Source organism: Stenella coeruleoalba, assembly GCF_951394435.1.
Source record: "Stenella coeruleoalba genome assembly, chromosome: 1".
Classification (NCBI taxonomy): Eukaryota; Metazoa; Chordata; class Mammalia; order Artiodactyla; family Delphinidae; genus Stenella; species Stenella coeruleoalba.
In genome coordinates this window covers 141,841,498-141,869,422 of record NC_137169.1, presented here as the reverse complement: position 1 = coordinate 141,869,422, position 27,925 = coordinate 141,841,498, and the positions used below count along the sequence as shown (strand labels likewise).

The following is a 27,925-nucleotide window of genomic DNA, read 5'->3' as shown; positions in this document are numbered from 1 at the left end:
TTATGTTGTTATATTTTAATCACAGTGCCCTACTTTTCAATACTGAAAAAAAAGATCATTGCCTCTTCGCTCTGCTGTTCTCACCGCAGGTCGGCTCCCACATGGACACAGAAATACAGGCAGACACAAGAAGTGTGCTCCTTAAATGTATGGTGAAAGCCAAAATGAATAAACAGGCAATTTTTGGTTTTGCTTGTTTGTTTTTACTTTTGGCAGTGCACTAAAAGTCGTAATTAGGTTTTTTTTTTTTTTTCTGTGCTTCAGAAAAACAAAAATAATTAATATGGTACATCGACCAGGAAGAGAAAAAATCTCCCAGGACTAATCAGTAGCCGAATGAAAGGGTCACAGACCCTTTCAGGAATCTGATAAATGCTTAAAAAAATAAAATAAAAAATAAACGCTAGTAACACACTTCTGCATAAAGTTTTCTTAGGGGGAACAGAGGTAGGGGCGTCGCGGACCACCTGAAGCCAGTCCACGGACTCGTAGGGTTTCGAGGTTAAGTAGCCGCCTGCCGCCACGGGGCGGTATCACTAACCGGACAAATATCTTAAGAGTAAACTGTGCGCACAAGGTGGATTGGAAGACACCTGAAACCAGAATGATTACTTAATACACCTTTCGGTTTGACTTCAGGGGACTGGAGCCTATGGAAAGCTTGGAAAGCTTCTAGAAAACACGGACAAGTGGAACTTTGCGGCGGGTCTGAAATCAGACCGGGCGGTGGCAAAGTAGCTGTTCTGCGCTTGCGCCGAACTTCCCGCATGCTCAGTAGCTGAGGTAGGTTTAGTCTGCATCCACTGATGACCTATCCGCGGAGGGTAATCGCTGTACTGGACGCTGCGGGGGACCTCTTGCTTGGTAACGCTTTTTTGGTTACCCCTGAAGTCTCTTTCGTCTGACTTGGTGCCAGTCTTGTCACTGTAAGTAATTTTCTCTCCTGCGGGGCAGCGCAAGGGCCTTAGGCAGATCTGAGTAGTTTATTGGTCCCCTAACTCCACCCCTCTGCACAGATATGAAGAGATTCAAAGGATTTATGCTAAAAAAAAATTACGCAAATCAGAGTACTTCTCCAGATATTCCGATATCGGACCTAGGTTCTTCAGTGTCAGCATTTTGATTGTTTACCTGTACTACTATTTTCGTGCCCCGGGGTCTTTTTATGGCCATATGTTGTTGAAATAACAAGGCAGACTTAGACGGTGAGTTCTTTAGTGCATCCAAATTTAGAGGCTGTCTTACGCCTAAAATTAAATTTCGTTAAAATAGCAGACATTCTTCCTACTGCCTTTTCTGGTTGTAGACTTGCTTTATTTATTTAGATTCCCTGAAAATGTGATTGCTAGTTTAAAAGATGTGTACATTTTACTGTTAATAAGATTTTCAAAAAAGCGGTTTCACCACTTTACATCCTCGCTAATAATGCTCAGGAGGATCTTCCCTCACACTCCAGCCAACACAGGGCAAACTTTCTTATCTATGTCAGTCTTACATATGAACAATCATTTCTCATTGTTTTAGATTGCATTTCTTTCATAATTAGTGAAATTGAGCATTTCACGATTTAATGGCTTTTGCTTTTATTTTTCTAAGTATTGCCTATTGGCGTCACTTGCACATTCTTCTGTTGAATCATTCATCTTTTACATATTGATATATGTAAGCCCCTTATGTAACAAAATTAGCACATTTGTCTAGTATGTGATACAAATTTTTGTTATCATTTTGGCACTCATCTGTTTGCTTTGTTTATGGTATTTTGGCTATATAAACATTTTAATTTTTATGCCTTCAGATTTATGAATATATAATGGATTCTTGGTTTTAGTCATGTTTAAAAGTGCTTTTCCAAATTTATAAAACATTTCACTCATGTTTTATCCCCATACTTTTATAGTTTCATTCTTTACTTTCAAAATCATGCATTGATCTGGAATACACATTGATATAAAGAAGGCAAAAAGATTCCAACACTTTTTTAAAAGATTAGCAATTGTCCCCACCGTTTTTTGCACAATTAACTTTCCTTCATGATTTGAATTATCACCTTTAGTGTATTTGGATCTATCTCTGAAATTTATTTGATTGCATTGATTTGTCTCTCAAATTCTGCCCAGGACTAAACTTTTAATTACTATAGTTTTATATCATATTTTGATATATGCTCATTTCTCTTTTTTTCAGAATTTGCTCTGTTATAGTCAAGTTCCAAAAGATAAATTATCTTTGTATTTTGAGTGGGAACTCACCATTTATTTATTTATTTATTTTTCTTTTTTTTTTTTTATGGTTGTGGCAGCTTTATTGAGGTATAATTATCACACAATCAATGTAAATATTTAAAGTGTATAATTTGATATTATTTGTTTATCCACTCACCTGTTGAGGGACATTTGGGTTGTTTTCAGATTTGTCTGTCACAAATAAATCTGCTATAAACATTCATGAAGAAGTCTTGGGACTTCCCTGGCGGCCCAGTGGTCAAGAATCTGCACCTCCAATGCAAAGGGCATGGGCTCGATCCCTGGCTGGGGAACCAAGATCCCACGTGCCATGCTGTGTGGCCAAAAAATTAAAAACAAAAAAACAAACAAACAAAATTCATAAAAAGTCTTTGTGAGCACTTACACTTCTTTTTCTCTTGGCAAATAGCTAGGAGTGGAATGCTGGGTCAGCCAAACTGTTTCCCAAAGTAATTGCACCCTCTTACATTCCCACCCGCAATGTGTGTTACTCTAACCAGTGTGTTGTGAGTGATGAGGTCTCCCACTGGCTAGTGGGTGCATGAACTCTCAAGCCGTGTGAGCTCTGAAGATCACACCTACTGTTCCTTCAGGTAGTTTCCTCACCTGCCTGCACTGATTAGCAGGTCTCCAGAGGTCTCTCTGGTACTCTGCCCTGCACACTCCTATCATGTTGGCCTCCGCAGACACCCAGCTCCATCTCCTCAACTTGGATACTACTGCACTCCCCCTGGGTTCCGATTTCATCATTTATTTTAAGAACCTAATCCTCATATGCTCACCACCTTTCTATTGAATTCAAGATACCTCTCCCAGGCTCTGAGAAGAAATGGATCATTGATTCCTATTGTTTTTGTCCTTCTGAACTAGCCATGTTGACAGCTGTAGAGATTCCTTAAATGATAGGATATTAGGTTGATTGCCTTAAATGTTGTACAACCTTTTTTCATACTCCAAGCCTCAAGCCCAGAACATTATGAAAAAGAACCTGTGCTGTGATTCTGGGTCATATTGGTAATATTATATCCTCAGAGTCAAAATAATGTTGCGGAAGCTATAGGATTTTTTTTTTTTTTTTTTTTTTGCCATTAACGCTGCCCTAATGTCCCTGCAGGATAGCCAGCAATGAGAATAATCATTATAATAATGGTTAGCCAGCATTATTTAGTGCTTACCTTGTGCCAGAGACTGATTTAATAATTACCATGACTCTGTGTTATAATACTATTGCTAGCTCCATTTTACCAATCGAGGCACAAAGAATTTAAGTGGCTTTCCCAAGGTCACACAACTAATGTGTGCCAGAGCTAGGAATTGAACACAGGAAGTAGGCTTCAGTGCCTGTGCCTTTAATCCCTGTTTTTGATGAGCTTTCAGAGAGACATGCTTACAAAAGTTAGTGTTTTACAAGCCAGAAGGTGTAAAACTAGTAGAGAAGGAAGTACAGTGGATGTAATCTGAACTGCTGGATGTAATCTGGATTTAATCTGTAAACTGGATGTAATCTGAACTGCTATAAGGAAGTTAAGGACTTGCAGCTTCATTTTATTGACATATTTGATAAGTATCCTTTCTACATCCTCCTCTTCCACAGCACTTTTGAAAAGATGCATTCAACAAATTTTTTAAACTGTATTTAAGTTAATGGCTAAAGAGAAAAAGACAGTCAGGGCCAGAGTCCTGCAATCTGTCAACCAGTGACCCTTTTCCAGCTTGAAAGTGAATCATGAATAAAATTATGGGGTAACATTGTTCACCTAGTTATGAGTACACCTAACAGTGGCTCAGGATGGGGGATGAGGGCAGTTGGACCATGATTCAGTCCCAGCTAAGGCTCAGCCCACCCCACTGGGAATTTGGAAGCTAGGAAGGCCCAGCAGAATTGGGGTGGCAGCCCAGCTGGAGTGAGGAATGGCCTTTACACCCCCCTGTTGACCAGTTTCAGGTGAAATGACTCCTCAGCAGATAAATTCCTAAAGACGTGGCAGCCAAAGACCATCTGTTGGCAGCCCTCTCAACAGCTGGGGAAGTAAGTCCTTCAACCCCAGAGGGAATCTGGGTGATGTATCCCAGCATCAAAGCAGTCAATAAAATTGCAGGATTTGAATCTGTATTTTCAAAAAGGAAAGTACTTGATCCTAAAGACTGTTTTTTTCATAGTTTTTATTGGGCCAGGGGCTGCTTGACACTCATTACTTTTCCAAATGCTTGGTCTTCAGTCCAGTGGTTATCCTGCTTGTTCTCTTTATTTTGCTACTGATGAGGATGGTAGCCAATAACCAGCAGATTAAATTTTATTCAATCTCTAAAGGAATATTCATTGAGTTTCAGAAACTAAATGTAATCACATGCAGTCCCTCCCCTTTTTAATTACTTCCCACATACACACACATCCCTTATGCTCTTCATACCTCTGTCAGCACTTACCAGTTTTATGTTATAGACATTAGCTTACAGTATTTTACCCTCAGCCCACCAAAATATTAGCTCCTTAAGGGCAGGTATTATACCTTATTTTTTAGCCCCTGCAGCACGTCCACAGCTTTTGTACATTACATTTGTCATACATAAAACTTATTCACATGTTTATAGTCCTGGGCCAGTTACCCCCATGCCTCAAAATGTCCCATCTGCAGAGAAAAAGAATACTATAGAATTTATTGGGAGAGCTAATGCTGAAATGGAGTCTTTTTCCAAGTCTCTCTTAGTAAATGTTTATTAGAGAATCTATACAGTTAATTGAAGCAGTCTCAAGTAAACACTCAATACCAATATGTTGAATTGAATTCAAGTAAATGAAACCAGCAGTTGGCTTTGAAAGTAACATAACATTTCTCTCGATTTTCCTTTAGGGCACGTCATGGCTTCCAGTCACACTGTGTTGATGCGGTTGGTGGCTTCAGCATATTCTATTGCTCAAAAGGCAGGAACGATAGTCAGGCGTGTTATTGCTGAAGGAGACCTGGGTATCGTGGAGAAGGTACTGAAAGTCTCGTCTCATTTCATACCAACTCTGTTTTTGTCCCTTGAGGTTTAGCTAAAAGGATATAATAATCTGGACAGACTTTAATAGTTGAAATACTCAATGGCTCCCTTATGGCGATTGCAAGACCCTTAGTTCAAATGGGCTCCATTTCTGCTCTGCAGAGGACTCTAGACTTCCTACCTCCAAAACCTTTACTTATATGACTGGGCCTTCTAACCGCTGTCTAGCTCCAGAGCACTGGAACCAAGCTTCATATCCTGAAGTAATCTACTTCATGCAAAGCCGTGCAGTCCTTGGTGAACTTGACATGTTTGGTAACATCTGGCATTTAAATAAGTATCCCCTATATTCAAAGCTTTAAAATGTTTTTTCTGCATGGAAAAGAAACCTAAAGCAAAGGTTTTCTTTCCAGTATGATAATTAAAAACTTAGGTAAATTAACAGAAAGATAGTTTATAGTGTTAGTTGATTCTTAAAAGAAATCCCACCGTGCATGTGTTCTAGTTTAAAATATAATTTCTTCCACAAGATTTTATGATTATTTCACATTACAAATTTTTTTGTTTTATTTTTGCGGTACGCGGGCCTCTCACTGTTGTGGCCTCTCCCATTGCGGAGCACAGGCTCCGGATGCGCAGGCTCAGTGGCCATGGCTCACGGGCCCAGCCTTTCAGCGGCTTGTGGGATCTTCCCGGACCGGGGCACAAACCCACGTCCCCTGCATCAGCAGGCGGACTCTCAACCACTGCGCCACCAGGGAAGCCCTGTCATAATCTTTAAGGAAAATTGTATTGTAATTTTTCCCAAGTGGGAAAATTTTAGGATATGATAAACATTTTAATGATTTGAAATAGAGATGTAGTTAAGATGCTCCTTTATGATTAGTCAAGCATCTATTTAAGGCTATTTGTATAAAAAAATAAGGACCTTATATATATAAGTAAAAAACAACTTAGAAATAAGTTCCTGTGAACTAATTATAGGATATTCAACATAACTACTTTTAAAATTAAGAATAAAAATCACAAGAACTAGTGAAATAAATCTCATTTCCTTTTTTGATGGATTTATGGGCTTAATAGTATAGGAAATAGATATAGGGTATCTTGATTTTGAAATCAAAATTGATTTGAATCAATTTTTTAAAAAATTTGTTATGGTCCCTCATTTTCCATTTTTAAAAAGCATTCAAGCTATTTATAATATATAGATGATATCTCTCATCCCCCATCCTGAGCCACTGTTAGGTGTACTCATAACTAGGTGAACAATGTTACCCCATAATTTTATTCATGATTCACTTTCAAGCTGGAAAATGGTCACTGGTTGACAGATCGTAGGACTCTGCTCCTGACTGTCTTTTTCTCTTTAGCCATTAACTTAAATACAGTTTAAAAAATTTGTTGAATGCATCTTTTCAAAAGTGCTGTGGAAGAGGAGGATGTAGAAAGGATACTTATCAAATATGTCAATAAAATGAAGCTGGAAGGGCTAGTTGTTGTATTGGATTGCAGAATAAGTATTCAAAATAGTTGCAAACTCTGAGAAAGGTGGGCCAAATTCAACAAGATATTACAATAGGAATAAAGTCCTATATTAATGTTCAAGTAATAAGGGGGGAGTCTGATTCAAATTTGTGTGAAAAAGAGGTTTTAGTTGATCACATACATGCTCAATGACAAGCCAACAATGTAAAACAGCTACTTTCAGAAGGCTACTAATCTTACTGTCTTTCCTTTTTTATTGTTTTGTCTATTATGAAACATTGGAAGTGGAGAAAAACAGCAAAAAGTACAAAATCATCTATTAGGCCACCACCGCCAATATTTTGGATCATATCTTTGCATATTTTTCTCTTAGCATTATTTATTTTGTTTAAATTGATTTTCTCTTGTGATTATATTAGATGGACCACTTTGTAGCCGATAGCTAAAGAGTAATAGAATTATAGTGTTCAAGTTAGAAAGAAAGATAATAACCTCACTGTCCTCTCTACTGGTCAGACACTTCTAGTACTTTATATCCACTTGTTGACACCTCATTTTAAAAGAGACAGGGCAAAAACAGATTTGTCACACAAAGTATCTAGAATGGTGAGATCTGGCACTATGTCGGTAGAAAGAGCAGGGAATATCTTATCCTAGAGAAGAGTTGGGAGAGCTTTCCTCATAGAGTTGAATGGCTATCAATGTGTCTTTTTTTCTCTGGAGCAGTGGTCTCTAAACTTGATTGATAGGTAAGTAATCTTCAATTTCAACAATTATTTTAAGTAGTTTCATTCCACAGATATTTACAGAGCACCTACTGTGTGCCAGGTACAATTCTTTAGAAAATAAAACAAAGGTCTCTGCCTTTGTGGCACTACATTCTAGCAAAATTGTTCTTTACATTGAGATAACCAGCAAACTTCCCTGTGGCAGAAAAGAATTTGATTTTCATAGTCATTCCTTATCTCACTACGAAGTATTGCGAAAGATCTGCTATTTAAGATAAAATAATGTGTAAATCCACCTAAACAGGCATGTATAAATTGCAACATGTCTTAATTCTCTGAAAGCAAGCTAACCAAGGAAGTGGTCACTGTCTTTCACAAGTGTGACTATATGAGTTATGGATTGAGTTGAGTGCCATAGGTGAGTTATGTAGTAAATACTACTGCCATTCACTTTTATTTTTTTATAGTTTAGAAATAAAAATTTTGAAATAAGAAATAACGAATCATTCTGAGGACCTCTTGAATTATTAAAATTAGGATTGAGTGGAGTTTATAGAAAGATCCATATAAGAAATACCTTTTAAATAACTAAAGAGTTATTTATTATTATTAACTGCCTTGAAAATTGTGAATTTCTTGTCTGTCAACCTGCTTAAGCAAAAGATTAACGTAGAGATCTTATAAAAGGAATTTGTGAACTGGGGGAAAAAATATTCTAAGTAATTTAAAAGCTCCTTTCCAAACTTTAGCCACTATAAATCCCATGAGAAAAACCCAGCCAAGAAACTGACTCATATGATGTTAATTTAAGCTTGATCAATCTTAAAACAGACAGTGTAATTTAAATGGATATAGATAATCACGCATGAGGCATCAAAGAACAACTTATTTCATACTTAGTTCTGCTAAAATGTGCGTTCTTTGTTGCAGACCTGTGCAACAGACCTGCAGACCAAGGCGGACCGATTAGTTCAAATGAGCATATGCTCTTCTTTGGCACGGAAATTCCCCAAACTAACAATTATAGGGGAAGAGGTAAGACTATCATATATTTTTTTAAATCCCTGTTTACTGTATGGATTTGTAATTGCCCCTTTAGTGATTTATACACTACTTTTATGATTTCAAGCATTATATTTTTGTGTTTTAACACAAAAATAACTATCATTTTTCTTGGACTTTCAGAAAATATCTGCTTTTAATATTTTGGTTTATTTCTAGGCCACATATGTCAGTTCTTGACCATAGATGATATGGTTACTGTTGTGACATTCAACATACAAAGTATAAGATGGGTGGAGTTCTAGAACTTTGGAATAAAATGGGTTTTATGGTTCCTGTTTTTTTTTTTTAATTAAGGCTTATTTGCATACTTATTCAAAGACTAACACTGTGAAGGTGAAGGAATTGACATCTCATGTATTTGAGAGTTAGACATAGCTGATAGCAGAGTCACTTGTGTAAATAGGTGTATACTACTTAAAAATTCTTTTCTTTTTAATCCTTGTTCAGGATAATGAAGTTGGGATCCTTTGTAATCAACTTTGATGAGCCATATGTGGTTGTTTTTGCAATTTTATTCAGTGTGCTTTAAAAGCTCTAAATAGAAATGGTAAACAGGAAGGACTAGTGAAACCTGTGATACTGCATTTCTTCTTGTTGCTGAGACAGACGGTATTCTGTAAACAGGAAACCGCTTCGGTCATCATCTGTGTTCTCTGCTTTAGGATCTGCCTCCTGAAGACGTGGATCAAGAGTTGATTGAAGATGGTCAGTGGGAGGAGATACTGAAGCAACCATGCCCATCACAGTACAGTGCTATCAAAGAGGAAGACGTATGATCCATGTTATTACTTAACTTTCTATTTATCTTCAGTTTTTGTCGTAGTAAAGGAAATAAAATTTGCCATCATGATGAAAACTTGGTAGTTATAAAACAAGGGAAACCAGGAACTTGAAATCTTTCAGAGCCAACATATAAGTGCCTGGCAACCATATGGGATGTCTGACCTATTCACTTCGAGTTCATTTTCTCATTCTATTGATTTCCTCTTCACTCTAAAACTGTTATTAAAAATACTTTTGGGGGAATTCCTTGGCAGTCCAGTGGTTAGGACTGGGTGCTTTCACTGCTGGGACCTAGGTTCAGTCCCTGGTCAGGGAACTAAGATCCCTGAAGCCACGTGGCATGGCCAAAAAACAAAATACTTTTAGGGAGAAAATCTAATTTGTTATTTAGTAAATTTGGTAGTAAAACATTTCATTGGTAGTTGGAGCTGGAAGGAGATGAAATGGATTGCTACCTTATATTTTTGGAAGGCCATAAAAATTACCCCCCTTGCTTTTGATTGTTGCTTAAATTAAATCTATGCCTTCAGATAACTATCACACTTCTTTAATTTTTGAGTTTTAATTTATGTAACACTCATTCGTTGAGCACTTACTATGAGTAAGGCACTTTGTTCTGTGATACGCAGTATAGAAAAAAAGATGTGGTGTCTCCCGTCAGAAATATGCCCTCACAAATTTACATCAAGCATCTAGTGGTTAATGGCTGCGTATCCTGAATCATATTAAAAGTCCTAAGAAGAGGGGACTTCTTTTTTATGCTACTGCCAGTTTTATAAACCATTCATTTTTCTTGGCCGCATATACGTGTGTCCTTACGATAATCAGACTGTCATTATTTATCTGAAATCAACATTTATATATAAAAATGAGTAGCATCCACACAAAACATTTTTGGTGCCACTTTAAAGTTTTCCTTATATCACCATCTAGAGCCCAGGATGTTCATGGCCACATGTTTAGTGTTCAGGTAACAATAAACTTTTACCAGTTAACCATTTTATATCAAAATTTTTTTATTGAAGTATAGTTGATTTACAATGTTGTGTTAATATTTTACTTAATATTTTACTTTTTTACTATTATTTTTTAATTATTTTTAATTATTTTTTAATTATTTTTAATTTATTTTTAATTATTTTAAATTATTTTAAATTATTTTTATTCTAATTATTATTTTTAATTTTTAATTATTTTAATTATTATTTTAATTATTTTTTAATTATTACAAAATTATTACAAAAAATTATTACAAAATTATTACAAAAAATTATTACAATGATGACATTGGCTTAAGCCACCCATAATATAATTTCAAAAATTAAAAAAAAAAGATAGTTTTAGTTTATCCATTTAAATCAATTTTTTAAATTTTATATGCTCAATTTGGACATTTCCTCTTTTTTAGCTTGTGGTCTGGGTTGATCCTCTGGATGGTACCAAGGAATATACTGAAGGTTGGTATCTCTTTTATATTTGTATTTGACAGCAGTAGGACTAATATATGATGTTTAGTTGTAAACATTTAATCTCCTTCAAATACCACCCCCCCCATACTCCACCAGTCCCACAATCCTAATGTCCCCTAGATGAAAATAACTAACATTAAACCAATGTAACCGAAGGGACTATACTGAACCCCCAGCTTTATTGGGTAGAAAAATGATGAAAAGTGTCACTGTATCGCCTTGCTCTGCCACCATCCCATGCCCATCCCTCGCTCGCTTCCTCTGCGAACTGCTGTCTCACTGCACAGCCTCACCTCTAAAGATGGGTTTTGAAACACAGTGCAATATTTCTCCTTCCTGAAATTATCTAAGATGAGCAAAATTAGAAGGCAGCAAATTAAAATAAAGTTGGCAACGCTGAAGTGAGAAGTGCCAGGCTCAGAGCCAGAGTGGTAGGTTTTAGGAGCGTAGCATAAGCTTAGATTCTTATTTTTGAGAGGAAGATCAACGTAGCTTTTCTTATATTGGTTCTCAGCTGAAAAAAGAAAACTGTCTCGTAATTCCTAGAAAAAACTCTCTCTGCCCTTGGATGAGACATATCTATGAGGAGTGAATCCTGTAGTACGTGTGAAAATGTCTCTGTAATCCATTGAGAAATAGGGGCGCTCTAGGCAGCTTCAGTGCGTGTAAGAACACCTAAACAGCTCATTCAGCTCTCAACCCCGACCTCCAGAGGTTTTGATTCACTAGCTCTGCAAAGGAGCCTGAGAATCTGTACTGAAAAAATTGAGCCAGTTAATTCTAATGCTGCTTGTTAGTCCATTGGCCCCACTGTGAGAAATCTTAATTTAGGGGCTTGAAATGCAAATCTAGAGAGTAATCCTGCAATCGAGAGTGATCTAGCAGGCAGAGGTGAGTCGGATGGTGGTAGAGGGGGGCACAGAGGAATCTGATGATGATGGCTGCAGAGTTATGGCTGATTTACTTGATTGGTTTACAGATGATTACTAATGGGACCATGAGACGATGTGTATCAATTCAATTAAGTGGCTGTAGTCCCTACTTCTGTCCCTGGCCATCTCTCATAATTTGTGTATTTTGCCAGAGTAGGTTTAATCATGGATGAATCATTGCAGATTCCTTATCTTTATTGCAAAAATAACTTGGAGCCATTGATGTGCTGATGATGAGTCATAACCTGAGAAGGTTATGTAATTGATACAAATTTCTTCTTTTTAGGTCTTCTTGACAATGTAACAGTTCTTATTGGAATTGCTTATGAAGGAAAAGCCATAGCAGGAGTTATTAACCAGCCATATTACAACTACCAGGTATTACTATAAATGATACCAAAATATTTTATTAGATGAATAATTATGGTATTATATGATTCTTAATGTTATCTGATCCAATGATTTCTAGCTTGGTTGCACATGCAATCATCTGGGGGAGCTTTCCAAAGTAAGGATTCCCAGGTTATACCCCAGATGTATGGAATCAGATCCTCTGGGGGGTGTTGATACCAGGAATGTGTATGTATGTATGTGACTGTACACAGACACACTGTATGATTTGCACATATTTGTTATGTATGCCTTATGATTCAAATCATAAGCAAAAGTGTGGGAATTACTGATATGGCTCTTGGTTAGCTTGGTCATTGAGACACCTGATTTACAGGTGGTGCTTGAAGCACGTTGAAGAAATGAACCATTTCAACCAAGAAAAGAGGCTAGCCATGTGGTTTTGCAGGTAATACTACATAGTGCCTAAATTATAGTCAGCATTAACTAAACATGTTCTTGTACTCTTTTCTCTCATTTTGTCTCTCTAATCTGCTTTGACTTTCTACTATACTCCCAAGAAATTGTCTTCCTTAGAAGTAAGAGGCTAATGTAATTCCAAATCAGGAATATACTGTTAGATCATCTTAAATGTTAAAGGAAATTGTTGCAATAAAATACTTAAGGTATTTACGTTAGTGTGACCTTGATAGAACTTTGGAGAAACAAAGTAACCAGAGTGGGGACTATTACTTCTGAATCTCTAATTTGAGTTGAGAGCAGGATTAATCTCTAGTTCTAAGATAAGTTTGTTGTTTTTAATATCATTTATGTGATTATAACTTTTTATTTATAATCGTGTGCATCTTATGATTATTCAGCAAAACTATTTATGCATTCGTTACCGGGAAAGTCTCACATTGAACTGCTTAAGAGTCCATTCATTCTTTTAATACGACTAATGTTTATACAGTATGATACGCAGACACAAGTTTGCCGTTATCGTGTAAACTTTAAAGCAAGTGAAATAGGGGCATTTAATTCATAGATAATATTGCAGTGCGTGGCACCTTCTATCAAAAAAGGATCTAAGCGCTTAGGAATTGTTGACCATTTCCATCACTTCTTTCTGAGATTAGAAAAATTGTATTCATTTTCCACAGAACAATGAAAATCAAAAGTTAAGGGAAGCCAGGAGTGAAGCAAAGGTGAGAAAAATAGCTAGGCTTTTGGCTGCACTGGTAGGCAGAAAAGAGGTAGGCAACTTGTGGTACCCCAGTAGACACTGTCTGTCCCACGTACCAGCTCATTTTCTCCTGCTCTGCTTCTCTCCTTTGTTACCTGTCCCTTCACCACGTTCCCTTCTGTACACTTTCTTTCCCTCCTCTCTTCCTTCTCTCTTGCTTATGCCTTAAAATTTGTTGCAACAAGGAGAAAAGTTGCTTAGCTTTGTTGGTAGTTTTCAAGGCTGAATGTCCAATTTAAAGTCATTATCATCATAGCTAACATTTATCAAGAGCTTACTGTGTACTGACAGACTCGAGGGATTCACATGCATTATCTCATTTTGATACTCACCAAAGTCCTTTAAGGAAGCCTTTATCCCTGTTTTAAAGAAGAGGAAACTGAGACAAGTAACTTGCCCTAGTTGGTCAATGGCAGGTCTGGTACCTAAACTGCAGTCCAAGCTCTTAGCCACTGCTCTACATTGCTCTCTTGAGCCAGATAGAAGACTTTTTACAGTTCAGACTTTATTACTGCTTCTAACAGATCCTGAAGCTGGGAAGCACTCAAAGGAAAGAGCATGGAATAGTGCAAAGAAACCCAGTCTGTCTGTATATCGGAGGTAGCTCCTTAACCATTAGGAATCTTACTGAACTCATCAGTAAGGTGAAAATGTTAGCCTTTTTTACCCCCAGACAGTTGGTGTGGGAACTCTGAAGGAGAGAGTCAGCAAGAGAGGCTGAGAGATCAGGAGCACAGAGGAAGGCTAGTTGGCTGCCTCATGGGATTGCATTTACCTCATCAGGGCGCCAGATTCCACAGTCCCATCCTCTTTGCTGACATATTCATTCACAGAGGTCATACGAGTTTTTAGGGACCAGAGTGCTCATGTCCTCTATTTAGTATGCTTTCCTTTCTTTTTCAGAATAACTGGAGAGCTGAATTAATAAATAGGTTTCTTGAGCACATGAAATTAGTCTCAGCAATTGAGCTGAAGCATAACGAGCACACAGAGCCTCTCTGTACTTTTCCGATTCCAGCCTCTCCTATAGTGTAAACTCAAGAGGGAAGAGGGGAAGCACTTGAACATATACTGAGCCCCCAGTGCTTGTTTTTGGTTCCTCTGTTGCCCATTTGCTGGGAGTGCCGTCCGCACAAAGCCTTCAGCTCTCAGCCTCTTTGGGGATCGCCTCACCTGTGAAGAACCGCCTTGCCAGTGACACGCCCATTCCCAAGGTAGTCCATTTCTAGTGACTGATGATTGGAGGGGTGTAAAGGCCTGGCATTTCATCCCAGTTTGGGATGTGTTCTCCCCAGTTTGGTACAACTCTGAAGAGCCATTCTGGCTCCAGAGCTTCCCATGGGGTTGGCTGAAGCTGTGGTCATGTCTGCATCACAGCTCGGTTTCTCCCTCTGCCCACTCCCCTCCCTTCCACAGGTGTTGATCTCCGCTTCCCAGGGAATCCAACCCTGCAGCCCAAGCATATTTCACTATAACAGCACCCAGAGTACTGCTGTAGGGTAAATAAGATGATGTGTGTGAAAGCATTTTGAGAAGTAAACCGAGGTAGTCTACTAGTTTAGTGACGACAAACATTGGCTTTTTAAAAAATTTTTATTTATTTATTTTTGGCCATGTCCTGTGGCATATGGGATCTCAGTTCCCCAACCAGGGATCGAACTCACGCCCCCTGCAGTAAAAGTGCAGAGTCTCAACCACTGGACCACCAGGGAGGTCCCGAAAAATACTGGCTTTGAACACAGATGAGCCTGAGTTTGATTATGATCTTCTTAGAGTCCTTGGTCAGGTTACGGAATGATTCCAAAACTCATTTTTCTCATCTGTAAAATAAGGATGATAATACTATTTCATGGGATTGTTCTGGGGATTAAATGAGATAATATATGTAAAGCACTTAGTATGGTGCGTGGTACATGTTTAGTATTAAGTAAAAATATATGTCTGTATGTCTACTCTATTGATATAGTGGTATTTTGACGACTTTGTGTTAATCTTTTATGCATCAGGTTTACTTTCCATGAAATACCAGTTATGTTTTTCTATATGAAGTGTATAGTTATAACAATGTGGCTGAAAGTTCTTTGAGTGCTGCAAAGGAAAATACAGATTCTGGGATTGCACTGTCATTGTCATCTTACCACCCCAATTGTCAGTAAAATCTTTTAACCCTGACCCCATTATACATGGCCACTCTTCAGTATCGGCATATGCACTCGCTTTGTCTCTATAGCAGCATTATTATATTATCACCATTACCTATTCCCATAGTAATGTGATCCTTATTGTTCCTTGGACAATGAAAAGTAATCAATACACAGTGTTTCATTTCCTGGGGGCTTTATGTACCTTTTGCAAACAGCTATTTTCAAATACAGTAATGAGATTGTTGGATAATTCTGAAAGGAACAGGAATCAGTATGTGATGTTGCCTTTCCTGAAGACTCCAGGGAATAACCAGAAGTTCCTTTCCGTACCTTTGGAACCCAATTATTATTATTTTTTTTGGCCGTGCTGTGTGGCTTGTGGGATCTCAGTTCCACGACCAGGGATAGAACCCAGGCCACGGCAGTGAAAGCCCAGAATCCTAACCACTAAGCCACCCGGGAACTCCCTGAAACCCAATTATTAACCAAAACAACAATGGGAACGATCAGTTGATGTTCTCAGGAAAATTTCTTTGTCGATGATACTGCTTTTGTACTTTATAACATTATCATGTTTTTATTTTTAAAAAATCATGTTGCTAATATAACTAAATGTTCTATTTATGGTGAACCTTTCTCTCCAAATGATGACAAGCTTTGCCATTGTTTCACCCATTTACATAGGCAGGACCAGATGCTGTGTTGGGGAGAACAATCTGGGGAGTTTTAGGTTTAGGTGCCTTCGGGTTTCAGCTGAAAGAAGTGCCTGCCGGGAAACACATTATCACAACTACCCGGTCCCATAACAGCCAGTTGGTTACGGACTGCGTTGCAGCTATGAATCCTGATGATGTGCTGCGGGTGGGAGGAGCAGGAAATAAGGTACCAAAATCCATCCATCATCTACCCTGAAATGCAACTGAATTATTAAAAGAAATACTGCACTGTTACAAAATGTGAAATAAGAGTTTGGGAGAAGAGATTAAAGATTGTAATTTGCCATTAAAGACACATTTCAGCAACATTTCAATTTTTTTTTTTTTTTGGCCGTACCACGCGGCATGTGGGATCTTAGTTCCCCAACCAGGGATCAAACCTGTGCCCCCTGCAGTGGAAGCGCGGAGTCCTAACTACTGGACCACCAGGGAATTCCCTGAATTTTTTTTAAATGTTGTGGTTCAAGTCTTTTTTATCTAAGAGAATTCAGTGATAAGCCATTTGGATAAGACCCCGGGCCTCTTGCCAGTCCTCATTTTCTCAAGGATCCTCTTGGATTACTTCCCAGACCTTTCTTCTACAGACTCCAGGATGGGCCTGCCTGCCCCTTTCTGGATACTTACCCCATTCATTCACCTAGGCTCCCATCCTCCTGAGAACATTGTGAATTGGAACACAATTTGATCTCCATCCCTGATCTCTTCTCATCTGATTGCCCCTTGGTTGTCATGATGACATCCATCAGGTATCTCAAATTCGGCATCCCCAGTTGGAACGCATCCTCTTTCTACCTGCCCCCAGATGTGTTCCTCTCCCTACTTCCTATCTGCTTAATGGCACCGCCATTTTTCTAACTGCTCTAGCCAGACATCTGAAAGCCATCCTAGCCTCCTTCCTGCCTCACATCCTATCAATCTGATCCTACCTATAGATCTTCTTAATTCTTTCCTAATGTCTCATCCATCTCAACTGCCAGTGCCTTAGGTGAAACCTGTCATCATCCCTCAACCAGCCTTTACAGCAGATTCCAAAATGATCTCCCTCTAAAAGCATTTACTTATAAGAGGATGAAAAATGGAAGTTTAAAAATAGCAGTATTTTGAAAAAAATGTAAAACATTTCAAAGTAAAAATATATTCCTGATAGTCACTGAAATATGATTTCTCTTTGCCCCTACTTTTGTAACTACAAAATGCCATTACCTCTTTTATTCCCAAAGAGGTACCATTCCCCATAGGAGCAAAGTCCCCACCCTACACAGCTCCCACCTTTTCTCCTTGCAAAGACCTTGTTCGGCAGTTCTTAACTTTTCTGCATCAAGGACCTCTTTGAGAATCGGACGAAAGCCACAGTCCCTCTTCCCTCAAAAAATATACCTGGCATAGTTCTTGGCACATAATAAGACTTGACACAGATTTCTTAAAAGAAAGAGAAAGCTTTTACTCAGAAGTCTGCAGCAAGGGTTAATGGTTTGAACGTGTCATTGAATACAGTAATCCTAAAAAGAATAGCTGGTTACCTTGTGTTCACTGAGGCCCTCCTTATTCTCCCAGGCTGGCCTCTTCATCTCAATATTTGAAGTCTGAATTTTACAGCACTAATTACTTTATAGTATAACCAAAAAATAAGTCAAGCAACTAATGAAAGGCTGATAGCAAGTTACTGCTGAGAGTCATGCGGTTTCTATCGGTGACCTCAGATTTTTTTTTTTTGGCTACACCACGCGGCATGCGGGATCTTAGTTCCCTGACCAGTGATCAAACCCGCATCCCCTGCGGTAGAAGCATGGAGTCTTAACCATTGGACCACCAGGGAAGTCCCTCAGTGATCTCAGTTTTGTATGAATATTACAGGGCATTAGTAAGATGACTGTTTGATTTGATTTTTATTTATTTATTGGCACACTGTGAAGCTTGCGGGATCTCGGTTCCCCAACCAGGGATCAAACCCGCACCCCCTATAGGGGAAGCATGGAGTCTTAACCACTGGACCGCCAGGGAAGTCCAAGATGACTCTTTTAAAATTCATACTTTGGTAGCAGAAATAGCAACAGATATGATACCAAAACAAAGACTTACGAAACTGCTTTTAGACTAGTCAGCATCACATATCTGTTAGGATTTATTACAACCTATACACTATTGTACTGGTCAATATTTCTGTATCCTTTACATAATAATGGTCAAATTTTTACAAGATTAAAAAGCTTTATTTTTTCTACAACAAATATATATTGCTTTTACTGTAAGAAGAAAAGACAGCATAAAAAAGAAAACCTTATTTTAACTAACTTAGAATATAGAGACCGTTCAGATATCCTCCTTGTAGCTTATTTGACTTCTTTTTTCCCATCAGATACTACATTATTATGCATGTATTCTATATGTTTCTTCATAATACTCATTTACACCTGCTAAAGGCTTTAACCCAAGTCTGACAGAGGAATTGAAATATACTGATAGAAACAAGCAGTTTCTCTTTATTTGTACCTCACTTATTTCATGGTTGAGGGATAATTATTCTCTTAACGTTACAGATTATCCAGCTGATTGAAGGCAAAGCCTCTGCTTATGTATTTGCAAGTCCTGGATGTAAGAAGTGGGACACCTGTGCTCCAGAAGTCATTTTACATGCTGTGGGAGGTTAGTCCATTTTATTTGGGGGAATTACAGTTTTTATACAGTTTTCGTACTATGCTAGGACATGATATTTCAGTAATGTTACTTTACCTAGACTCTTAGGGTATAAAAGATAGAAGGAAAGTTAGAGGTTATCCAATCTAAGCCTTGCATTTCATAGGTGAGAAAGTAGATTTTCAGTGAATTCATTTTCCTTTAGTTACAGTTTCTCTTTTGGACCTTGATCTACACACAGTTCATTTAATTAAACCCTTATTAATTTATGGCTTTAATGCTTTTAGGGGTTTTTCTTCTTGAAAAGTAAAATATTCATCATCATCCTCATTAGTTTCTTTTGAACCAATATTGTATTGGTAAATGTCTCAGTGCTAGCGCTTAAAGATCATAGAGTTGGAATTTTTTTAATCTACCTGCAAAAATACTACAGATATATACACAGCAAGATGATTTTTCTAATTCAAGTAGACATCAGATCACATCTACTCTTTTTTTTTTTTTTTTTTCGGTATGCGGGCCTCTCACTGTTGTGGCCTCTCCCGTTGCGGAGCACAGGCTCCGGACATGCAGGCTCAACGGCCCTGGCTCACGGGCCCAGCCACTCCACGGCATGTGGGATCTTCCTGGACCAGGGCACGAACCCGTGTCCCCTGCATCGGCAGGCGGACTGTCAACCACTGCGCCACCAGGGAAGCCCTCACATTTACTCTTAAACACTTGACTTTTATTTTATCATTTCTCCTGGTACATTATTGTGTCGATATCTCAGCATATTACATGACAAGGAAGTTAAATTCATCACGATCCATTCTCATTAGAATGTTAAATAAGACTGTAATATAACACAGTTACGTTTTGTGAACATACTTCACTTAAACTCTTACCAAATAAAATGTTACTAATAAATGGTAGAATGAAGAAAACACTTTTGAAACTGGGAATCGTGGGTGATGGAGTATAACCAATAGGAAACATAATCACTCCAGGAAAAGAGAAATTAATTGATACTGAGAAGTATAAATTGAAAATACTAAGTGAAATTATTTTAATCAGGCAGAAAAAATAATGATTTAGCCTTTAGTTAGTCAAGTTCCTCTGTAGTCTTAAATTGTAAGTGAATTAATACTTAACCTTTGTGGTCATGCATTATCTTCCTTATTTTATCCAGAATTCAATGGATATTATTATATAGGGAAGCAAGAAGCTGTTAGAAATAACTAGAAACATAATGATCCGATCAGCCATTGACATTGTATTGATGTTTTTTCCATAGGCAAGTTAACCGATATCCATGGAAATGCCCTTCAGTATAACAAGGAAGTGAAGCACATGAACTCAGCTGGCGTCCTGGCCACACTGAGGAATTATGACTACTATGCAAGTCGAGTTCCCGAATCTGTTAAAAATGTACTTGTTCCTTGAAGGGAAATCTCGTCGACTCAGCCAGGAGAAGGACTTGCTCCTCAAAAACTAATTGGAGGGAATTTGAGCTCTACCTTTACTTCATTCATTGTTGATCACCGATTTACATTTGGTTACTTAGGAGTAGAAAATTGAATTTTTAAACGTCTTGATTAATGAATCAACCAGACCAATTCTGACATCTGGAAAACTTGTAAAGTCAGTATATTTCACATTTCATTTTTCCTCCTTTTATTTGGAGCAGTGAAAGTAAAGCTTAGTTCCAACTGGCCATCCTGGTGCACTGTTGAATCAGCATTCCTGTTTTGTAAACCAGATTTCTTTAGGGCACAGAACCACAAGTTATTACCTAAATCTCATTCTTGTCTTTCACAGTAATGTAAAACGTTTTCCTACCCCCATTCTGAATACATTAAAATATCATTCTATATGTTGATGAAACAGATTTTGAAGAAACATTTCTTTATAATAAATTATTTAATTCTAGCTCTCTCTGTTATTCACCAGCTTTTTTTGTTTTTAAGTAGTTGGAAACTATGTATTCTCTGCTGTGGGTATTACTTTATCCTTATGACATCGTTATGCAGTTTAACTGTGGAAAGTTAGGTAATTGCTCCTATTCCTTCCAAAGGAAGATTATAATGTATGCTATCAAAATTATTCTGACATTCTGCCTAGGTTTTTATTGTTTAGGACTCTGTCCTCTGCTTTTAAATAAATTTCTCTCATTGTATTAAGCAAGTGGTTTAAATTAATCATTCCCAAACCCACTGCATGTCAGAATCACCTGGGAAGCTTTTCAGAAAATACGAATTCACAGGCTCCAGCCAAGCGGTTTTGTCTTAAAATTCCGTGTATTTTAAGACAGCTACTCCAGGGATTCGGTAGTCATTTAAGTGTAACACTCACTAGAGACGGTGTTGGAGTACTGTTTTCACAAGGCACCTACAGGAAGAGGTCTTTGTGGCTTTGACACCATTGGCCCCTCTCCCTCTTGCAACTCTCTTCTCACTGTCCTGTTTTTCTTCTTCCCCCTAATAGCCACTCCTACTCAGTCTCCTTTCTTGGTTTCTCTTTGTCTCCCTTTCCTTGAATGTCAGTGTTCACCATGATTCTGTCCTAAGTTCTCTCTAGATGATCTAATCCACAAATATGGCTTCACTTAAGGGCCTTTTACCCAGAATTCCAAAATCTGTATCTAGCTTAGAACTCTCAAACTCTAGATTTCTATACCCAAAAGCCTACTTTGATGTCTCACAGGTATCTCTGAATTATGTCTAAAAAACTCTTCATTCTTGCCTACCCCTCCCTAAATTATTTTACAAATCCCCAAGGTGATCCTGATAATTGGCCATGTTTGGAAAGTACTTTCTTCTAAGAAAAGAGTTCTCTGTCTATATGAAAACAGTGGACTAGACCTAATTTTTTAAAAAATCTAAGTACAATGTGAGAATAACTTTGAAGTTATTTTCTATAGGCTCTTATATAAAAACTTTATCCAAGTGACATATTTGGAAGTCTGCATTCTCTCTCCACTCCCATTTCTTCTACATTAATTTACACACTCACACCCCTTTATTTCTTCCTTGAATCACTGCAGTGTCTTCCTGTCTAATCTTCCTTCCTGCACTGTTACTCCTCTCCAATCCATCTCTCATTGGCTCCAGGTTTTTTAAAAAGCCAAATCTAGTAATGCCACTCACTTCCTCAAAAATCTTTTATGGCTTCCTATTGCCTTTAGGATAAAATGCAAGTTCATTACAATGACATGTGAACCTCTTGATGTTATAGCTTCTTCCTTCTAGGATCACCTCTGTTCACTAACCTGTACTCCAGCCATGCTCAACCATTTAACGTTCCCCCAAAATACCATGTTTTCTCTCACCTTGGCCTCCATTTATTCCATCATTCATTTACTCAACAAATATTTATTGAGCACCTGCTGTATATTAGGCATGGCTCTAGGTACTGAACATTCAACAGTGGACATAAGTCTGTTCCATTGTTGAGCTCATGTTCTTGTGAAGCAATACAGATAATAAGTAAATGAAATTATTTTAGATTGTGGAAAACGCTGTAGAAGAAATCAAGCAGGAAGATGAGCTGGGAAGCGGTGGAGGCAGGGAGGGGTGGGGGGGAAGAAGATATCCGGTAGATAAAGTGGGGATGTCTTCTCTGAAGAGGTGATGTCTGAGCTGAAAACTGGCTGGAAAGAGGTCAGCCATATCGAGAGCTGGGATTATTAGTAGGAATAATAAGCACGTTGTCTCTGAGAAGAGAAAGGAAAATAACAAACACAGAGGAAGCCAGAGTAGGCGGAAGTAAGGTGAACAAAGAGAGGAGTGTTATAAAGTGAGGTCGGGGAGGCAGGCAGGTGCCACATCATCAAAACCATTTTTTTTTTTTTTAATTTTAAGGGTTGAGGGAAAATGAGAGTGCCTATTGAAAGGTACAGAGCTTTTTTTGGGGAGGTGATGAAATGTTCTAAAATTGATTGTGGTAAGGATTGGATGATTCTGAATATACTAAAAGGCATTGAATTGTACTCTGTAAATGGGTGAATTGTATGGTATGTGAATTTTATATATATATATGTATTTTTTTTTTTTCATGGTACGCGGGCCTCTCACTGTTGTGGCCTCTCCCATTGCGGAGCACAGGCTCCAGGCGCGCAGGCTCAGCAGCCATGGCTCACGGGCCCAGCCGCTCCGTGGCATGTGGGATCTTCCCAGACCGGGGCACGAACCTGTGTCCACTCCATCGGCAGGCAGACTCTCAACCACTGCGCCACCAGGGAAGCCCGCAAACACTATTCTTGATAGTGAAATAGTGACATTCTCACTAAAGTCAGCAACCAGACCAATATGCTTTTGTTCAACATTACCACTGCTCCTATTCAGTGTTGTTCTGGAAGTCCTAAACAATGAAAGAGATAAGCCTTCAGAGATAACAAATGTTGCATAGAAAGAAAAAAAATATCTATCTAGAAAACTCAGCATAACTAAAAAAAAACTCTTGGAACAAATAAAAGCATTTAACAGATAGTGACATTAAGATCTAAGACACTTACTGCTGTGTCTCGCTTTCCTGAATACAGGTTTCTTTTTGTGTACCACAGCTCTACACTGTTTTTATTGTTTTTATTGATGATATCCCTTTCTTGATGATTCCATGCTTCTCAAAATCAGTGATCTGGGATGTAATGCTCAGCATGGTGACTATCATCTGGGAATGGGAAGAATAATAAAACTGGAAAACTCTAAACAACTGGAATAGGTATCATTACTCCCTAGCACTAACCTCACCAGTAAACAGTCCCACTCTCTTCTGAACTCTTTCCTTTTTTTTTTTTAAGATGTTGGGGGTCGGAGTTTATTAATTAATTAATTTATTTTTGCTGTGTTGGGTCTTCGTTTCTGTGCGAGGGCTTTCTCTAGTTGTGGCAAGCGGGGGCCACTCTTCATTCACGGTGCGCAGGCCTCTCACTATCACGGCCTCTCTTGTTGCAGAGCACGGGCTCCAGACGTGCAGGCTCAGTAGTTGTGGCTCACGGGCCCAGTTGCTCCGCGGCATGTGGGATCCTCCCAGACCAGGGCTCGAACCCGTGTCCCCTGCATTAGCAGGCAGATTCTCAACCACTGCACCACCAGGGAAGCCCTCTTCTGAACTCTTAAAGCATCTCTGGACTCAACCAGTCATTGGGCCCCTGGAATGTTCTGCTTTGTATTGCAGTCTTTTTAGAACCTTCTGTTCCGTTTGACAGTAGTAGATGTACTGAATGACAGAGATGGGACTAAAATGATCTCAAAAGTTAAAATTTAGCAATATTTTAAAAGAGAATATTGGCTCCGTCGAATCCCCTGTGCGTCAATATAAGGGTAAACTGATACATGCAAGGTCTTATATTAGATAACTGGAGGATGGAGAACTCTGGGGATTTTCATTGTTTATAATCTTACTATGACTCAACAATTTAATGTGGCTGTAAAAAGCTAGTATGGTGTATGTTAATACCACTGTAATGGGCAAACTAAGAGAGGCAATGCTTCTGTCTTTGCTCTGCCCTGATCACACCACACCCAGAATGTTTTGTTCAGTTCTGACTATCCCATTTTATTTTATCTTTGTTTTAATAAATTTATTTATTTTATTTATTTATTTTTGGCTGCATTGTGTCTTCGTTGCTGCACGTGGGCTTTCTCTAGTTGCGGCGAGCAGGGGCCACTCTTCATTGCGGTGCACGGGCTTCTCATTGCTGTGGCTTCTCTTGTTGTGGTTGTGGAGCACGGGCTCTAGAGCGCAGGCTCAGTAGCTGTGGTGCACGGGCTTAGTTGCTCGGCGGCATGTGGAATCTTCCCAGACCAGAGCTCGAACCTGTGTCCCCTGCATTGGCAGGCGGATTCTTAACCACTGCGGCACCAGGGAAGCCCTGAGTATCCCACTTTAAAAGGCATACTGAGTAGCAGGAGTATGTTTGGAGGAGGACAGCCGGGATAGTTTAAAACTATCACTTGAAGGAGACATCTATCCTGGAGAGCAAAGGAATGGGAGACATAATGACAGCCTTCAATATATGAGAGATTGTCATGTGGAGGATTCTAAGCCTGTAAGCCTCAGAGGAGAGTGGATAGAGGTACAAAAAAGCAGGTTTAGGTGCATCTAATAGTAGTAGGTGTTTAGAAACAGAGGGAGCTGTCTTGGGCAGTATTAAGTTCCTCATCACTGAAGGTGTTCAAAACCAGATTATTTGGTTATTCATCTGTTGAATAAATGATACCAGGATCCTCTTTATCCCTAGTGCATTATATGGTAGAAGACCATATAATGGTCAGCATGACCAATCAGTATGAAAAGAAACTTGAAAAGAGATCCAAGGAGTTCTCAGCAAATAAACAGAAGTATCTAGCAAAAGATGATTTAAGACTACCCTGATTTCAAGTAGAACATTTTGTCTAATTTACTGACTGAGATATAACATCAATAGAGAATATGGGGCTGAACAGGTTATGGGACCAACTTTACAAGGCTTTTTGTGTTTGTATATATGTTTAAAAGACAATCTGTAAAGATGATGTTTGAAAGATGATAGATAAGAAAATCCAAGATTAGCAAAAAAAAAAAAAAAAAGCTAAAGACATCAGAAGAAGGTGAAGGTATATTCAGATCTCAGATTTGAATAAGAAGTTGGTCATGAAAACCTGGGTGAAAATTATTTCAGGCAAAGGGAATGTGCGAACAGATAAAAGGTGTGAAATGAGGGTACAGTCTGCAGGAAGCTTATAATACAGAAGACAAAATAGGCAATTACACTGTAAAATGATGTCTGAAACAGTGATAAATATAAGATGTTAACAATGCAATGATAATAAAAGGTATAAGTTGTGCTAGTATTTTCTCTTTTTTGTTTTGATTTGAGTCAGTCATTGTTTCACTGATAATTTACTTTATAAAATAAAAAATAGGCATTTAAGGGCCCCAGATATAACCTAAATGAAAAGAAATGTAGGTGTCCAAGTTAACAAGTTTGGAGAGCAGGTGTAATTTGGTTTGGTTCATTTAAAACAGGTCACATACAGAACAATATTTCAAATTTACACGATAACAGTATTGAAATATCCCCTTACCTTATCTTAATGTTGAACAATTTGTCCAAAGGGAATTTTTTTTTTTTTTTTTTTTTTTGCGGTACATGGGCCTCTCACTGTTGTGGCCTCTCCCGCCGCGGAGCACAGGCTCCAGATGCGCAGGCTCAGCGGCCATGGCTCACGGGCCCAGCCACTCCGCGGCATGTGGGATCTTCCTGGACCGGGGCACGAACCCGTGTGCCCTGCATCGGCAGGCGGACTCTCAACCACTGCACCACCAGGGAAGCCCCAAAGGGAATTTTAATGGGACAAAAAGAGGGTTTCTCTTGTGTGGAGAGAGATTGCCTGACATTCTATTTCAACTATTAAATTCTTAGTGATGACTATGATATTGGAAAGGAAAATGAATCAAAGAGAACCTATTATTTCTAGCAATCAATTTACTGGAACAACTCTGTGATCTTTTCCCAAAAGCAGTGACAGGCTAATAGCCTCTGAGGGAAAGCAGCTCTGCCAAAGAAGATGATGCCGTTGGTTTTACTGTGCTTGATAAAGAGAAAGGGTAATCACAATAGAAATGTTCATAAATTGGTAATGATGCTAGAACAGTTTCCACACCAGTGGCAGCTGCAGCCTCCATGCTCTGCTCAGTCACCTCCACATAGAACTTCTGCAGGATTTTAGACACCATGGTGCCTGAGAAGCCGGTGTCCTACTCACTGAAGGTGTCCACCATCTCCATGGCTCCCAGCATGGCCTTGAGGTCCTAGCTCTCTTCCATTTTGAACTGAGGTGAGTACAAATCCACATCACTCTTGCTCATGTTCTGTGAGCTTGCTCAGGCTCTTCATTTCTCAGTGGTGAGTTTACCCTCAAGCTCCTGCAGACCATTTACTTCATTTGACAGCAGCAGAGTCATGCTTGGATCAGCAAAATCATGCTTGCTTTGTATGGTATTTCCGGGATCTTGGCTTGCACATCCTTCAGGAAGGTGAAGTGAAGGGTCTTGCTTTGTTTCATCATCTGCATGGATTTGCTCACATCCTTGTTCAGCCAAGAGCCTCCTTCTTCAGTATTTTCTTTATCAAGGTCCTGGTCCCACTGCCCTTTGTAATAGACTGTGTCCACCAGAGCCAGGATGGCAGAGCTGCTGAGAGAGCCCTTGGGAAATGGATCCTTGATTTTTTTTCATTCGTTTGGCTTTCCACCCAGGAATTAATCTTTTTACTTTCTTCTACAGCATTTACAAAACCAGCATATTCCACACTGACTAGGTAAAATTTCCTAACATTATTCAAGTACTCCTAAAGAAATCTATACATCATTTCTCCTTAGAGTCTGTTGGTGATGTTCAGTTCAATATATATCAGCGGTTTCTTTAATTCAGAAGCTTTCGAAATTGGGGATGCACATTTCCTGACTTTTCAGCATGATCTATTGTAGTTCTTAATTTTGTGTTCATTAAAGTAAAGGACCTTAATTTTGAATGCAGTGTTTTCTCAGGCTTCTACACAGAGCAGGCCTAAGGCCGATAAGATGCTGATGGGAAAAGAAAATATTGTCCTCTCTTGACTTTATGAACTTATGAAACAGATGAAATGCAAATTGGGTGTTTGCTTCACTGAGTCATGTGCTAGTATTTTCAAACTAAAGACCTATTATGCTTTTAATTTTTTGATCTATATTTTCTTCACCTCAAGCTTTTCTTTTCCACGAATTACTGAACTGCAGAATTTTTGCCTATAAATATTGTAAAATAAAATATACCTTTTAAACTTAAAAACAATACATAGTCACTAAGTGAATATTCACTGTCTTCACAGTACACATAAACTTTTTCATAGCGCTTTCCTCAGCAGTTATGAAGAAAAATAAGTTATCCACAAACACCATTTTCTTTTTTAGTGTCTGCTAAATATGGCACATATCATGACAACATTTATAATTACAGTTCACTGCACTACCTTCTATAAGAAAGAGGCACAGCCAAGAGTAGAGAACTGTTATCAATGACACTATGATAAACATGATTTACTGTATACAGTAAGACGCTGAAGAATGTTTAAACTTTGTAGTAGCCAGTCTCCAAAGATTGCCCATCTATTAGTTTTCCAGAGCGGCTGTCACAAATGACCACAAACTTGGTGGC

At 38.5% G+C, this 27,925-nt stretch overlaps 1 protein-coding gene and 1 pseudogene across 3 annotated transcripts; one reads left to right on the top strand and one right to left on the bottom strand.

Moving 5' to 3' along the window:
- The first annotated feature begins 28 nt into the window (after positions 1-28).
- BPNT1 (3'(2'), 5'-bisphosphate nucleotidase 1) lies at positions 29-20,677 on the top strand. Of its 2 annotated transcripts, none has more exons than XM_079924142.1 (9): positions 29-783; positions 5,099-5,226; positions 8,378-8,482; positions 9,175-9,282; positions 10,704-10,752; positions 11,983-12,074; positions 16,101-16,298; positions 18,670-18,775; positions 20,043-20,677. In XM_079924142.1, the coding sequence occupies exons 2-9, from the start codon at positions 5,107-5,109 to the stop codon at positions 20,189-20,191; spliced, it is 927 nt and encodes a 308-aa protein (XP_079780268.1). In that variant the 5' UTR covers positions 29-783; positions 5,099-5,106; the 3' UTR covers positions 20,192-20,677. The 2 variants fall into 2 exon arrangements, with proteins under 2 accessions (XP_079780268.1, XP_079780267.1); XM_079924141.1 differs by lacking the exon at positions 29-783 and adding an exon at positions 790-926.
- A 5,539-nt stretch (positions 20,678-26,216) lies between these two features.
- LOC307175602 (serpin B4-like) lies at positions 26,217-27,238 on the bottom strand (annotated as a pseudogene). Its single transcript has one exon. The product of its transcript is annotated as a serpin B4-like (transcript).
- Positions 27,239-27,925: the final 687 nt, after the last annotated feature.